The following is a 16,609-nucleotide window of genomic DNA, read 5'->3' on the forward strand; positions in this document are numbered from 1 at the left end:
TTGTCAAAGATTTCACAACATTTTGCAACATACATGGCAATCTCGCTGCTTGATGACAAATTTACTGCTTTGAATCTGTTTCTCAATATAGCAATATAAAACAACACCCCGAAGCGTAGTGTTTTATTGAACCCTTTACAGAGATAGCCACAAGGGTAGAGTTTGAAGCTGGATACTGGAAAGAAACTTGGGTGTTTTGGGTCCCGATCTGTTCCATGAAAACAGGAGTAAGAATGAATAGTTTTGTATGCAATGAATATTACCCCATGTTAAAGTACTGTACACCTTAGCAGTTGGATTATTGCAGTCCATATAAACTAAATGTAGTCTGTGTCAAGTTATTGCTGTCTGGTTATAGATGTGCCTCCTGTATTGCGCATCACCACTCTCCACCCACAGACAACAAAAAAGCCCTGGACTCCTCCATCAAACTCTGCCAGGCTCAGCTGAATATTTCTGTGTACACAGAGATGAGGAAAACTACTGCAGCCTAAAGTAACCTCTCTTCACGTGATTCATACTCAGAGTGACAGGAAACATGGCAAGCACTGCTCTCTGTTGCCCCGTCTCGCTGCGTCGTCTGCCTCTTTTTTTACCTCCGTCTTCACAGTAGCTGCCTGTCTCTCACCATTCTGTCTCACACATCTTAACCATTTGCCTCTGAGCTTGCTCCCTTGAACCCTGTTCTTCTGTCAACAGGATGGTGAATAGAATAACAACATCAATAGAGAGATACTCGCTACGACTGGCATTTACTGTATAAATGTTAGGTGTATTTCATATTGGACACATTCTAATGATTTGGCACTTCCCCGGTGTTGCTGCCATGTTGGAAGTGTGTGGTGGGCCTGATGGTGGCTGGTGACATATGGGCAGCCATATGCCCATATGTACAAGAGTACGGAGTGTCTGTATGGCACATTATCTGTTTGAGGCAGCAAACTGCTGCTGATTAAGCTTCTTTTCACACAGTCTAACTTGCATATCGTTTCACACTTTTTCCATTTGGCAACTAATTGTGTCTGAAACAGACGCAACAATAGTTTGATCAGTATGTACGCTGTCCCTTGTTTTCCTCAGGTTTTGCAAAATAGTTTGGGACGTAGAGATAACTCTCATGTTATATTATCCAGGGCTTCATCTCTGCCTCCCTCCACCACCCCCTCTCATCTTTATCACCCTCTTTTACTTTTTGCTCCTTAATTTTCCCTGTCATATTTCTCAGCCTTTGCCTCTGTTTTATTTGTCCCTATCCTCTCTTCCATCACTGCAGTTCTCTTCTTTTATTGCTCTCTTATTCCTCCTCTTGGTGCTCTCTAGATCCCCACCTCCCCACCCCAACCTCTGAATTCTATTTTCCACTTCATAATCATGATCGTCATCTTCCTCTGCCCCTGTCTTCTCTCATCCCCCTTGTTTCTAAGGGCCTTTTGTCCATACACAGTTAGTAAATTAATCCTGGCATACATATGGGGATGAACAGTTGTGGTTTGAAGAACGTTAAGGAGAGGACCTCAAAATGTGTCAGTATATTGTTGTTTTTAAGATTATGTTGTTATAATCGGAAAGGAAAAAGGACCAAAACATTGTATTCACATAACCTTGCATGTACATTGACTGCCAGGCGAACACATACAGTATTGGGAGTGTTTAACAGTTTTGACTGAATCACCAAAAATTTGTTACAAACTGAAACCATAACATAGCTATAAAAAAAAAAAAAGATTTTAATTTAGGTTTTTTTCTTGTTAAGCAACAACCTTTTTCATGTCATTGCTGTCCTCTTTTGTCCCTGCATTAGCCTCATATCAATGCAAGGAAAACCCTCTTCCAATTCAAACCCACATAGTTTGACCTTGTGTGAATGTGCTTAAGTACTGACAAGAATTGCCTTAACTGCATTCCTGAGACAGTTGTTATATGAATCATATACAGTATGGTCAAACAGTCTGTGCTCATAAAAAGGCTGGACCGGCTTACATCAGCTGAACCACGTGCAGATAAAATAAGCTATCTCCAGGCCATAACACAGGAGGTGTAGCGTGAGCAGCACATTAGCAGAGCAGCAGCTTCCAGTGGTGTGTGTGTCTACACAGGATGCATTCAGGCACAGTATTGTGTGCAGGCCACCTGCATTTTAGTAGTACTCAGACGCCAATACACAGTCACTAAAGTTATGCATGCAAAACGGAAGAACATAGACTTGAAGCAAAAAAATAGGCCTCAGCTTGCATATAGTGTGAGTAAAATGTGAGCTATGCATCCTGTGTAGAGAGTTTGAGTTTGATTAAAATAGCTGAATCTGTATTAGGGCTATCATTTTTTCAATAAGTCAAGTTAGAATGAATTCAAACTGAGACATAATTCAAACTAAATTGAATGCAACAAATACACTGTGTTGCTGTACATGACAAGTCAAACTATTTTAAACTGACGTGCTATGCATTTTGAATTTAAACAGGTCATTGCAGTTAGAATATACATGTTCCCTACGTTAAACTGAGTGTTCGAATTGTGAAAAAAAGTTGAAAGCCCTAATCTGTTGCACCAGACATGCTTAAGATGAATGACTAAAATAGGATGAAACACCTGCCGTGCAGACACGCCATTAATGTACCTAATGAGTCATATGGGAATGACTTTTCTGTGGTTTGATATTACATCCGACTGTATCTAAATTCAATATGAATGCTTCCTGTATTCGTATTCCATTTACTTTGTGACTCAGTCTTAAGATGAGCTTGACTCCCTCGGGCTTATTTCCTCACCCATGATTTTTTTGTTTCTTTGTCCCTCCCTCCATTCTTTTTTTCTCTGCTTCATGTCACCTTTCTTTCTTGGTTTCCTACCATACAGTCTCTCTATCTGTTCATGACGTGGCAGCTTGCCTTCACCTAAAAACTAATTTAGCTTATTCCCTGACCTGTGTTATTTCCAAATTTCAGTCACTCTACACAGCATGTTTTCTGCCATTTTTATTATAGCTTTTTACATTCGAAGCTCCATATTTTAGGACGTCATCGCCATTGAGAAGTAGTTAAAATCCTCCACCAAAATCCACTCAGACCAAAGGGGTGTAGGACTTGAGTCGGTTGGTCAGACAAAGTAATTGATGACACTTTGGACTCAGAGGTCATTGTGACCTCAAAATTGTTTATTTTTTTCCAACTTGGGTGAAATAGATTTCACACACATGTTGACTGGGATGACACAATTCTAGTTAAGCTTTTATCCTCTGATACCTATTACCCTGTAATACAGCAATGTGATCCCAGGCCCTATTTATGGAAATACTGGGCAAAACGTGTCCCTTGTACTTTAGAGAGCCACACATATTGATAGATGTGATGGCTTTAGATATTGCAGAGCAGGAAATCAACACAGCTCATCAAAGTTTCAATGGTTTGATGGCAGGCAAATGTCAGCCAACAAGATTTGTACAAAACACTTTAACAAAAGACATCCTCCGAAAGAACACAACCTTGGTACTTTCATTGCAGACTTTTAAGTAAATTTGACAAATACTAAATATCCCATGTGGACACCATACATTTCCACCAACTATATTCTGGTCTACTTTGCTAATATTTGTATCCCTCTTCTCCCCTCTGTCATCTCCTCTTATCTCTTTCCGCCATCCCTGCTACTCCTCCCTCAGCGTTTCCACTGTTGCCAGAATGTCATCACTGTCAAAATTCCCTCGTCCAAATTAACTTCTCCCCTTTCTTCCCCCCCCTTGCTTTCCTATATTTCTCTCCCTTTCTCCCCCTCTACCGTCTGCATTCCTCAGATTTGTGACTGTAGATAGGCCTCCCTCCACCCCTCCCCACATTCCTCCCTCGCTCCTTCTCCATTCCACCGTAGATTCCTGCCTCCAGATGAACATTTCTTCTTTACCTTCTCACCCCTCTCCAACCCAACCCTCCTCTGTGTAGTGACTACGTTTCACTCTAGATTCCTGACTCCAGATTGTTGGCGTCTCCTCGGGGAGCAGAGAAGAGGGGGAGGAGGGGGAGTGTCAGCTGTGGACTGCTGGCCTCTCAAATGAATGACATAATTGGCATCCTGAGCATTCACTGGGCTGGAGAAAGGCTGAGGGTGGGAGGTTGGGAAATCGAGTAATTGCTTTCCAGAGGAAGTGCAATGTAGATTAGATCCCCATTTTGGCAACATTGCCCAATTTTAAATACCTATAAATGCTAATTCATACCACACCATCATTATTTTTTGCAGTGGGTACTTGCTGCAGTAACATAAAGTTGGTCACAGTGTACTTGTACTTGTGCTTGACATGTTGCCAACGTGTATTCTAAGTGTGTGCTCTAAGGAGTTAGCGAGCCCGCCAGGGAGGCGTGAGGACGGGAAGAGGAAGTATTTTGTTTGACTGCTGAACAATGCTGTGAATGAGACAGCATGGGGCTGTAGCAAGAGTCATAACAGGGCCAAAGTCAAAGGATGTGGGCCTTCCCTTTTTAAATCTGAATGACTGTCACTAATTACTCGGGGGATGTCAGTGGATGCATGTTTTTCTTTTTCTCTCCAGGTTTTGTAGGTTTTTTTTCTGCAATCAGTTAAACTATAAATGTATGCTGTCTTGTTTTAAAATCACATATATATTTAAATACATAGAGATTTGAAGGAATGTAAGAGCCCACATTGGTGGGCATCAGTTGAAGTGTGTGCAAAGGTAAGAGGAATCAAATTCTGGCTGTAGGCCACATGCACTTTTCATTACTTGGTAACCTAGATTTTGAAGAAGTAGGGGTGTTCCTTTAATGTATGACTTTTTCCTTCTATTATTAATGTTCCCACTTTGATGATGTTTTGGTCTGTCAGTGAAGCTACCTAAGGCCTTAAACTTTATCATAACTGCATACTTGTGGATGTGTGTGTAGTTTTTAGGTCATAGCATGCCCCAAGCAAGTAATTGTCCCCAAGGAAAGATTCATGTTCATAATCAACTTGTTGGTAGACAACCACATCTCTCACGGTCATCCTATACTTTTCAGTTTGAACAGGGTGGGGTTGTATTGGCTTTATGCACTATTTAGTTAATGATCACACTTGACACCACACCATAAACTGTTAAAGAAGTCTCAAAGGCTCATAAATTACCTTCAGTATCTTCCCTACTCTGCTTATGTTGCATTTAATTGAGCTCCAGCAGGTTATGTTCCAGTTCCAGTTTCAAAGAAGTGACTGTTACAATAGGTCATTGAACCTTTTTCGATCTTTCATATTATGTATGTCATTTTGAAAAGAAACAGATGTGTTGCCAAACAATATTTGAAGTACTACCAGAATAGAATAGTTAGCTGTGGGACTCAGGTCTTTCTTGTCTTTCCTAGACAGCCAAAATCACACTCCAGTTTGTTGAACATTTCCTTCAACACAACCCTCAACCACTCTGTTGACCATGCTAATATTTGGTAACCGTTAACATTTATGGGGGCATAATTGATTAAAGCATTAAACAAACACATTAGCTTTTTACTTTAGATTTAGACTAATGGTTTGGCTGTGACACTTACTTACAGGTCGATTACCTGTATAAGATTTAAAATGGCATCATTATTGCACTTAATTTAGGTTGTATTGCCAAAAGGGTAAAGGAAGCTATGGATGTAGATGACAGTTCCATGTAGACACAGTGTGTGCGTACTTCAGTGACAGTTTAAATCATGGCAAATGCAAATGTGAATATTGTTTTCAAATGTGTTGATTTGTTCTGTAATCCTTCTTCATAACTTATCCTTGTATACCAGCTGCACTAGAACCAAATGTGCACTAAACTAAGATTAAATAGAAAGATCCTGGGATTGCCACAACTCCAGTGTTCTTCATAACAGCATCAGAATCCAAGCTCAGCAATTGTTTGCTGATGCGGCACGACTTGACTGTCCTGTCCTTGTAATGCTGCAGGAGAATTAATTGAACAAATGAACCACAAAATGGCTGTACTTGACCGTGGAGTTGGTGATGCACAATCATGCAATCGTCTACTGGAGTTCTTGACCACAAACTCTTTGGTCTAGGGCAGAGCAGTCTAGCTCTGTGGTTTGATAATGTTAACAGAGGCTTGAGGCATGCTGGTAGTTCAGTGCACTGAACAGTGCAAATCATACACTGATGTGAGCTTGAATACAGCTCTTGTCCTTTGTCTATTGTTATTTTCCCACAATGATTTTACTGCACTAAGATTTTCAGGGAAATTGTAATTAAATTTTTCTATATAATTAATTTTCCTGTCAATAGAAAGATGTAACATATGTCTTTTATAATTACATTTTAGCTATAAAACCTTCACACTGTGCACACTTTTCTGCAAATTGTCCCAAAACTCCCACAGCTCTCAGCTCTTATTCAGCATGAATAATACCATCATGAATGATGACAGATTCATACCACTCAGAATGAAGTGTCTTCATTCTGTATATGTGTGCAGGGACAGCATTAACAGCAGCATTTGTTGTTGTTTACGAAGAGTTAGAATGATTTAATGTTGTGAATTGTGCTGCTCTTATATTGGTAGAGTATCACTCTAAATTACCGGATCCATCAAACTGTGATGCACCAGTTTCCAAAGAGATCAGCCGGTTTGGGTTTAAAGGATTTGAACATCTGACTCATCTCTCCTCCCATTTTCCCAACGAACAGCGTGAGGTGTTAAGCAGCCAAAGCAAATGGCAAATTTGAGACTCCCTTGAGAAAACAAGTGGGAATCCCCCGACACCCCACTACCCCTGTATGTTAACGACCTTTCACCTTTTAACCAGAACTGATGCCAACCTTCAGCCTGACCTTTGTATTCAGACAGATGGAGACAATACGAAGGTCCTGCCTCTCTAACTGCCTCTCTTTGTCGTCTGAGGCAGATTGTGCATATTTTGTGATGAGTGTTAAAGGACTTGCTTTGTGTAATCCACAATATAACTATCATACATAATTGTGCAGTATAATTATATAAACTGTAGTGTGTCAATGGGGCTGTATTTATATGGGTGGTATTTACATTTATTATAATTCATATTGCAGAGGGATTATAAAATGTAATGACTACATATTATTTATTACATTATTTAAATACAGGTTTTTGCAGTACCCAACTGTGTTGAAGCACATAATGCCCTCATCGCAGTTAGGTTTTATTATTATTTATCCCATTGACAGGAAATCAGACCAGTAAATGGTCTCTTTGGTGTCCTGTCTGCTAATATGAGGCGACAGGATAAGCAGGATTTTCACACAAAGATTTTTCATTATATCATTTATTCAGGAGTCATTTATAACCTTTGACTCATCGGGTGGCTGCAGCAGTTTGATGGTGGTTGGACATATTCATAGGTTTTAAGCAAGTAGGGCTGCAACTAACATTTATTTAATAATCAAGTATTTTCTAGATTAATTGTTTGGTCTATAAAATGTCAGAAAAAAAAAATCCATCCCAGTTTCTTTAAATGTCTTGTTTTGTCAGTCCAAATTCCAAAGACATTCAGTTTAATATGATATAAACAAATCTCCACATATAACACCATTTTCTGACACTTTTTGTATGAAAATGTACTTTAATGAATAATCAAATATCAAAACAGTTGCCTATTATTTTTCTGTTGATCAACTAACTCAGTAGTCGCCTAATTGTTTCAGCTCTATTTGCAAGCTCAATTAAGGGCTAAAACCGTAGACTACCAGTTCCCCTGGGGATGGGAAGTTATGGTTGACCTCTGAAGTATGTTGTCTGGGTCAGTGACAGGCCACTGTTTGTCTCCACCTCCCTTAGCTACCAGACAGTGGTAAAGGCATTATCCTATTATGTTAGTTGCTAAGGTGTATACTTGGCTTGATGTGACTGTTTGATTTATGGCTTGTTTCAGACTGTGGATTGGGGTCACTCACCTACAAATGGTCCCAAAACAGCAGCTGTTTCAAATCCTTTTAATAAACAATGGAGCAGAGTTGACCCTTTAACTACAATCACAGCTTGGTTTAAGATGAGGGCAACTTTGGGTGGTCGAATGACCGAATCAGCAATATTAAATGTAGAACTTAAGGTAATGTGAGCTCTTAATATATATATATATTATTTTCTTCTATAAGATTTTTTCCCTCAGCATTCAATGTTAATATTTGTACAATTAGATTTTGCTTCATGCTGTGCTCGCTAGTGTCCTCCAAGCTAATTTTCAAATTTCATATAAAGAGCGACAGCTCTACTCGACAAACCTGCAAAGTCTTATTTTTTCAGCTCTTAAAAAAAAGTGTTACTTAGATGTTCTGAATAACTTGTCCATCCAAAAGTTCAGGAATTAATTGTAATCTTTTTATCTAACATTAGTCATCAGAGGTAATGACTTTGCATGTGGATGACTTGTCATCTACTCCTCTGCTTAGTTGTTTGCAGGTCACCGGGGTGTGGCCAGATTTATCCTCTCCTCCTCTCACTGTTCAAGTGAGGGTTTGTGGTGGGAACGATGATACACAGACAACACTGAGGGCAGCTTCACCCCAGGGTTTCCTGGTCATTTACTGATTCCTAGTTGACCTAGCTTTCCGTGTTAGGATCTGAATGAGTCTGGTCCTCTGCCAACTCTGGGTCACCATGGCCTGCCTGCTCGCTCACGTGGCAGCTATTCAACACTGCTGGATCTCCACAGGCCACGGAGATGAGATTTGTTTCCTCATTGATGCTAGGATCCACAGTGGTTGAGCCTGCATAAACCCAAATAAGATTATGAAAATATTTAGACATGTTTATCGGAATCCTTGTGTGGCTACTGTATACTGAAACTGTGGGAGTAGTATTGACTATAGTCATTCTGAACATTTCTCAGGCCACCTTTTGTTTTCAAAATGTACAGTCTTGCAACCTTATATTAATTTAGACAAAGGGTACTCCACAGTGTACAATATGTCAGCTACTCATTTTGGGGTGCTAAACTGTATTATGTTGTTTCTTAGAAGCAGTAGTGTATTTCTCTGCGTTCACCATCCCACTCGAGATTTAAGTTGTGCTTTGGGAATAACATCAACTGATGTATTCATTTTTCTGTCCTTTGCTCAAGTGGTGATGACTGTGCTTTGTCTAAATAAACTAGTGCTGCTGAGTAACTAAAGGTTATAGAGAACTTTATGAGCCAAGAAGCCTTTTATAGAAGAGGCTTTCCCCAGATTTCAGGGATGAGAAGTTAATCAACCCATATATGATGCTGGTGTACAGAACACTTAACCCTATATGTCCAGATGGCTTTACCTTGCACCTTGCACCTTGCTGTTGCATTTATCATGGTGCTCTCAGTAACCTGTTGCCAGGCTTTTTTATGTGAGGCTGGTGTAGTAATAATTTAGAAAATGATGTACCTTGTATAAATGTATAAGATTACGTGTTTATACTACATTTTTGTGCCTAATTCATGAAAACCTGACTGGTAGTTTTATCTATGAAAACGTTTGCCCCCCAGTTGTCATTATTGCTCCATTGTAGAATTTATGCCCCCTTTTGAACCTATTCATCATCATAATCCTCATCATCATCAGTAGGAGCAGCAGCCTGCTGTGCCTGGCAGCACAGTTGGTAAAAGGCCATTGATGACAATGAGAGAGGCTTTTCCCTTTGTGGTAATTGTGGCTGAGACAGTGGAGCAGTGTGCAGGTTAATCCCTTAATCTTCATTAGGATAGTTTGGTAACCCGAGAGCCAAGTCGTTATTTGTGCTCAGCACACTCAGTTTAACCTAGTAGCTACTCACCAGTGGTGCCTCTTCAGCAGCCACGAGCACCCATACCAAATCGATTGATATAAGCAAGCACTAACATATAGCCATTGTAGCTGAATATCCCAGGATATTGTTTAAAACTTTTTAAAGTAGTATAGTAGTCTGGGTCCAGAACTCTGAATCATAGCACGCATCTCTGGTTTGTTCAGCAGTTCAACTGAATGAATGGAGAAACAAAATGATAATTGAGATTATTAGTCTAATCTATAATTGGGTAAAGAAATGTAGTTTGCTAGCATTAATGATAATACCGCCTACTTCTACGTACTATCACATACTGTCATGTCAAACCTTGAATCAAAATTTGCTAAATGTTGTCATACTATGAGATTCAGATTTCTCAGGAAACACACTAGTTTAGGGGTAGTTGGTCATTGCCCGGAACATTGGGGTTATTACAGGTTACTTCAGAGACGAACTAAGGCCATGCTATTTGGCATGTTTCACAGTATTCTCCAAGTTTTTACTCAAAACAAAATCTTGGCTGACTTGGAGAATTGTTTGCAGTATTAAAGGTTTGCTGCTGAGTTTTAGACCTCTAGTTGTGCCATGGAGCTGTTTTTCGATGAGTGCACCCTTGTTTTGTTAATATGCACGTGATGCACTATTACACTGATTGACAGGTGGTGGTTGCATGCCAACATACGTGTGCTGTGCGCCATCAAAGGCGGGGTAGATTGCATGCTAATTAACATAAGCAATGCCGGATTTACAATACCTAAAGCTTTGAAAATGTTTTATTAGATCTCAGTTATTAGGGCTCAAAGATAAACTCATACATACAAGTACGTTTTGATGAGCAACACTAAATGTAAACATAACTTTGTATGTTTACAGGTTAAACTCACAGAGCCCCTTTTAAATTAGGTTTTCAAACTAATAGATAGAATGAAGCTGCTACCCTGCAATGTGCAAAAAATAGGCTCATTCATTTATCTTCAAGGCATGGTTTTATGCCTGAGATGATGACCCATTTTAACTTTGGTGGCTGATTTTTGTCTCTGAGTTGGATTCGTTGTCCACAAATGTTCTGCCAAGATTTCAGGCCTCTGTTTTCTCCTGTCTGCCGACAACATGGTGTCCGTTTTGTCCCACAGGAGGCTTTTCTGGCTGCCTCCGATTTGGCCTGCGCCCATACTGTCGGCTTTGGCAGTGTAATTTCCCCAGACAAGCTGATGGTTAGTGTTCATCCTGCCGGCCCAGTCAGTGTAATTTAGTTTGTGTTGAGAACGTCTGTTCCCATGTTGAGATTCTGTCTGATTTGTCTTGACTGTGTCATTTTGGTCACTGTCAAGGTCTCCACATTGAATGGATGTAATGCTAGGTTGGTTACCCAGGCCTATCTGTATTTTTTCCGGAAGTGGTGCTTGTTTCTCGTTGGTGACAGGTTCACATAGTCTTACACTATCTATTGTGTAATCCATGTACATGGTGTCTCCATCACACCACTGTTTTGGCATGTAATAAAATTAGCTTTGTGACTGATAAATTGTCTAATTGTGATAACACTTTTCATAATGTAGGTTTAAAATTAGGGTTGGTAACGTTGAAGAAACTAGCAAGAGATGGCTAGATTTTTAAATTATCTATCCCACCCCCTCCCTTGAGGCCTCCCTCCAAAGCCATTCCCCCAACAGTGCCTAACTACTGCTGGAGGACTAGTCCAGGAGAGAGCATTGGGGAGAGGAGCTCAGCACATTTTTGTCAGTGTTAACCATATCCAAGTACCTCATAATTCATTCATACATAGTTCTAACATTACACACTTCAGAAAATAACAAATTCCTTCCAAATTTTGGCTGCTCTTTCTCTGCCATTCTCGTGCAACTAGCTTGGTAGTTTTAGCAATGTTTGCGTGGCGGTCTTGTTGTGGAAGCAGGTAGGTAGGCTGACAGGTCAGCCAGCCAGTAACGTTTTTCAGTGCGAATGAAATGATTGTCTGGCCTCATGACAGGGCAGTGACTGCAACGGATACTGGATTTGTTTTCTTTTTTTCATAGCAATTAATTTATTGATTGCTGGTGTGAAGAGAATTTCACACAATATACCAAAAACGCTTCTGACAAACATTACTTCCTCCAACTCTAAGTAGGATGTTGACATCATTCTTAAATGAATAAGGAAGTCAGAAACTCCCCTATGTTAAAGTAGGCTGACTAAACACTAATACCCTCTATTGTCTGCTGTTGTGAGTATGTAAAGGTCTAGTCCCTTAAATAAAGTATGACCCCAACTTTATCAAACTTTATTTCCAGAAAAAAAAAAGTAGCGTTAAGGCCAATATGGTAGTGAATAAATGTCTCTGGCCCTCTATCAGATAAATTATGTAACTTAAAAGGTATGTATGTATGTAGGTATGTATGTATGTATGTATGATACAGAGTATATTAATAGCCTATGTATCTTATTTTCTAAAGGAGGCTAGTGCGTGTATAGTTGGCTGCTGTAAATAAATGCTCCTACAATAGCATACAATAGTATGCAACAGCCCTTCCACTGCAGGCTTTACATGGTATTGTAGATGTTGGACAGCATTTCCTTTGGATCTGTCTGGTTTTAGAAATAAAAATAGATCTCACATGCGGCTGAATAGAGCAGAGCATTTTTACTTCCAATCTTGTGGTATTTACTTTTGTGTTATTAGACAATGGCAATGGGGAGATGACAGAAAATAATGCAAGATAAACAAGATGACGAGCAGCAAAGGATGTGATTTGTATCTCCGACAGATGTTAAAGGCATATATATGTTTTTTTTTAGTTTAACACCACCTGTAATTCAGTGACAGGTGATAAGGATGTTGGTCTGTCTGATGGCAATCTGATGTTTATGTAACTCCCTTTTACATCCCTTAAGTTCACTGTCGCTTTTATTGCCATCATCGTGTTGGGTTTCTCTGCCTCTGTTCTTGGCTTGCTTTGTCTCGCTTTATAATTGTCACAGGATTGTCTAGACAGTCCCAAACAAAGCATCGGCCTGCTTCAGGTCACCTAGGAGGGAGATATTTAGGGGCGGGGGGTTAAAAAAGAAAACGTCATAAAAACCGAAACACAGACGTACTCTTATACTCTGTCTCTGCTGAAAGCCATTGTATGCTCGCTGTGATGCAAACCTCTAGTGACTTGCTTCCTACAAGACAGAGTGCTTGTCTACTCAATATTTTACAAGGAGAATCTCTTAAAACTGGTCTTCTGGCCTGTGATGGGAGAGTGAGAATGGACAAGCCAATATGTGGGCAAAAAGACTGCAGTAGAAATGGATAAATAATGAAATATTTCAGTTAGCTGCTTGGCTTTTAGTAAAACAGTTATCAAAGAGAAACCTAAGTAAAGCATAACAGTCTTGCCTAACATTACCACTGTAATTTTAAGTTTGTAATATCACTAGCAGGCTGAGAGATGTGAAGAAAGCACTAGAATGTTAAGCAGGTAGGAGGCTAATGATGCACTAACATGCTGCATGACACACTGACAATGAGTAGGATGAAACACATTTACCGCTACTGATGTGTTTGATATAAATAGATTATAAAGAATAAAGGAATATGTAAGATCACATACCGTGCGGCTTGTTTTTATTTTAAATTTCGAAAATGTGAAATTCTGTGTAATTTCTTTGAGTAAATATTAATTGGAAACATTACATACTGATACTAATTTGTGAAGGTCTGTCATTAACATCTGTCTGTATGTCTTCTCTTCTAGTCCTGTGTGCAAAGAACCTGGCAAAGAAAGACTTCTTCCGTAAGTAGAACCTATTTTTATTACATGATGCTATTCCTGTCCCATTCCCTTGTGCATTAGAATGGGCTTTGTCAGCAGTGGCAGCTTGCTGGCTTTTGAAGCCAAGCTGTAAATGAAGTCCCTTAGGAGCTGTCTGTCTGTCTTTATACACACCAAGAGACCTGGCACGCACAGGGACCCACCGCTAACCTAACTTCTAGTAATAGGTATCAGATCCACTGGTACAGTATGACTAGACTTAATTAAAAAGCCTTTAATTAAACTGGACAGAAATATTGACTTATTAAAACCAGCTCATGGCCAATTCTGAATGGAATAAACACAACCTTTAGTAAAAATCATCCTCTGATTTTGCCTTTTTTCATAAAAATGTCACATGGCATGTCAAGTCATACAGATTCTTTAGTGGAGAAAAATAGGTAGACATGAACATTTTGGGCGAGTGGTACAAGTAGACCTTGTCCAGTAGTGAAATGGGACTTGGACTTGATTGGATAAAACACAAGTGCACATACTAACTGTTGGAGGTCATTTGGAGAAGGAAGTAGTATCTTGTTTTCTTTATGGCTTCTAATTTACTATTAGTTAACAGTTAGCTTGAGGCAGTTTCATTAACCTCTGTTTAGGTGATCAGGACAGGATGCCTAACCTCTGCCGCTGGCTTTAATGTAAGAGGATATGTATTATTTAGTTCCTCTGAGACATTTTTCACACACACACACACACACACACACACACACACACACACACACACACACACACACACACACACACACACACACACACTTCTTAGCATCACACATCATTTATCTAATTGCCTGTTATGGTCATAGTAAAAGCCTTATTGCAACAGTAGTTGGGTGTTTATTTAGGAGTTTGGTTCTCCATTAACCTGAAAGTCATGGATACAGACAATAGCGAGTAGATTTTTGTCTAACACGCACACACGTGCATACACACACACACAACCGCAAGAGAGGGAAGTCCCACGAAAGTATTAGGGTGACTGAACTGGTTTGACTTGCGTGAAGTATCGGTGCCCAGAGCTATATTTAAAAAACACACACATGCATGCACAGTCACACTGAGAACACTAGATAAACGCACCAGAAAAATTCCTTTATCAGATTTCCGTCTAAATACGATACTGTGAAAAGACTTGCCCTATAGTTATTAGAGTAGAGTAAAGCTTTAATAGCCCCAAGGAGCCATTTGGCTTACAGACAGCAGTCAATAATACTAAATACAAACAGTACAACAATTAATAAAGATGGCAGTCAATACAATACACATATACATCAAATATATACATAAATAAACACCAGTACACAGGTTTACACCAATGTCACTGTCATTGTCACATGTCACCAAAACCCCTCAGAGAAAAACTAAGTAAAGTTTAATGATTCCCAAATATTTGTACTGCGGGGTTGCTGTCACAGGCTCCACTCTAAGGCCTGTAGGAGCAAAAGAAGTAGGTCTCTTGAGTGTCAATGACACTATTTGGTCTTCAACACGTTCAGATGTAGGAAAGATTGTTTACACCAATTGACAAATTCTCCTACCAATTCTCTGACTCTGTTCTTCATTTTGCAGAAGTCTAATTACTACAGAGTCATCTGCAAATTTAAGAATATACCCGTCTTTATAAGTCTTACAGTCCTAATCCTGATAATCAATCAACTTTCGTGATGTGACTTTAGTCACAGTAGATTCCATCCAAATTGTAGTTACCTTCTGCTGTTCCAAATAAGATTGAATTATATATGAGAAAATTACAGTTTGTCTAGGACAGCTTTTCAGGAGTGTACCCTCAATGCGATCAGGACCAGGACCATTACACATTGTGACTTAATCAGTCCATATCTTAAAGCCCTCTACCGTGTCTCTGAACTCAGAAAATGTATGATTAACCCTGCATCACTCTAATAATGATTGATGCACGTTGTCCACATTTGCTTTATGGTGGATATAAACAACTGTAATGAATAATAAGTAAGGCGATAGATTAAAAAAACAAACACAATATATAATGGTGGCTGCTTTATATTTTTAACCATTAGTAAGATGGCTGTCCCATTTCTTGAGTCAGTTGTTCATGTTCGCATTTCATTGTCATCCTGGGATGTTCTCCCTCTCCTGCCACCTGCGTATCGGCAATCTCAAGTATCCGTGATCGGACGATAAGGAAAAACAAATGATTGCCTAACCCTAATTGGACTGTGAAGTTCTGTTCTGTGAGCCAGATTTTGGTGTGAGCAAAGATGCAGGCATCCCAGTACTCTGACAGTAACTTTGCACTTGCTTTCAGTTCCTCTATGTTATTCATTAAAGACTGCACATTAGTAAGCATGATAGAGGGCAGGGGTATGCTGTGCAGCTGTTGTCTCACAGGCTCTCTGTCTCTCTGGCACACTCCTCCTTCCCTTCCTCTCTTCCTCACCCAAACCGTCCTGGTCCTAGTAGATTACATTCCATGGACTTCCTCAAAATCACCAGCTGTAGCACAGTGCCTGGTTCCATTTCCACGATGCCAGAATTAAAGCACTGAATGAGAAATTCTGCGCTGTACTTAAGACTGTGATGCTGGTTGTACTTTTGCAAACCAAACACGGCTGTAAAAAAAAGACCAATATCACCATCAAGGAACAAATCCCCTTTCTCCACGCAGGGAGTATCAAACAAACAGACTAAGGAACAACAAAGCAAAATGACAAACAAAGAAGACTGCTGCTGTGGACTCCACAGGTGCAGTGCATCTTGTTGACTGTTTGAGGAAATTAATAAAACAGATGAAGAATTTGAGTTGAAAAAAGTATTTTTCCTCACCAAAAAATGTGTTTAATGTGCCTGTCGTGTAAGATGTTTGAGGGGCACAACATCAATGCAAGAAGACACAATGACACCAGGGACCTTCCCTAGGGTGTTCACTTAGGGCCTGTCCACACAAATACGCGGCCTCACCCAATACGATGTCGTTTCGAAAAAAAAAATCTCCGTAAACAAGGCATCGTTTCCAGAAATATCTGCGTCCACACGGATTCACTGAAATGACCCAAGGCATGTAGTACATATGCCAGGCCTGTATGTGGCG

General features: G+C 39.8%; 1 protein-coding gene across 1 annotated transcript in view; it reads left to right on the forward strand.

The window, feature by feature from the left end:
- LOC127354270 (E3 ubiquitin-protein ligase SMURF2) overlaps positions 1 to 16,609 on the forward strand; it is a 64,685-nt gene that overhangs the window by 11,877 nt on the left and 36,199 nt on the right. Inside the window, exon 2 of the mRNA XM_051384071.1 lies at positions 13,477 to 13,515. Coding sequence (XP_051240031.1) covers positions 13,477 to 13,515 — 39 coding nt within the window. The remainder of the gene's footprint in view (positions 1 to 13,476; positions 13,516 to 16,609) is intronic.

The sequence above is a fragment of the Dicentrarchus labrax genome, unplaced genomic scaffold (genome assembly GCF_905237075.1).
Source record: "Dicentrarchus labrax unplaced genomic scaffold, dlabrax2021, whole genome shotgun sequence".
Taxonomy (NCBI): domain Eukaryota; kingdom Metazoa; phylum Chordata; class Actinopteri; family Moronidae; genus Dicentrarchus; species Dicentrarchus labrax.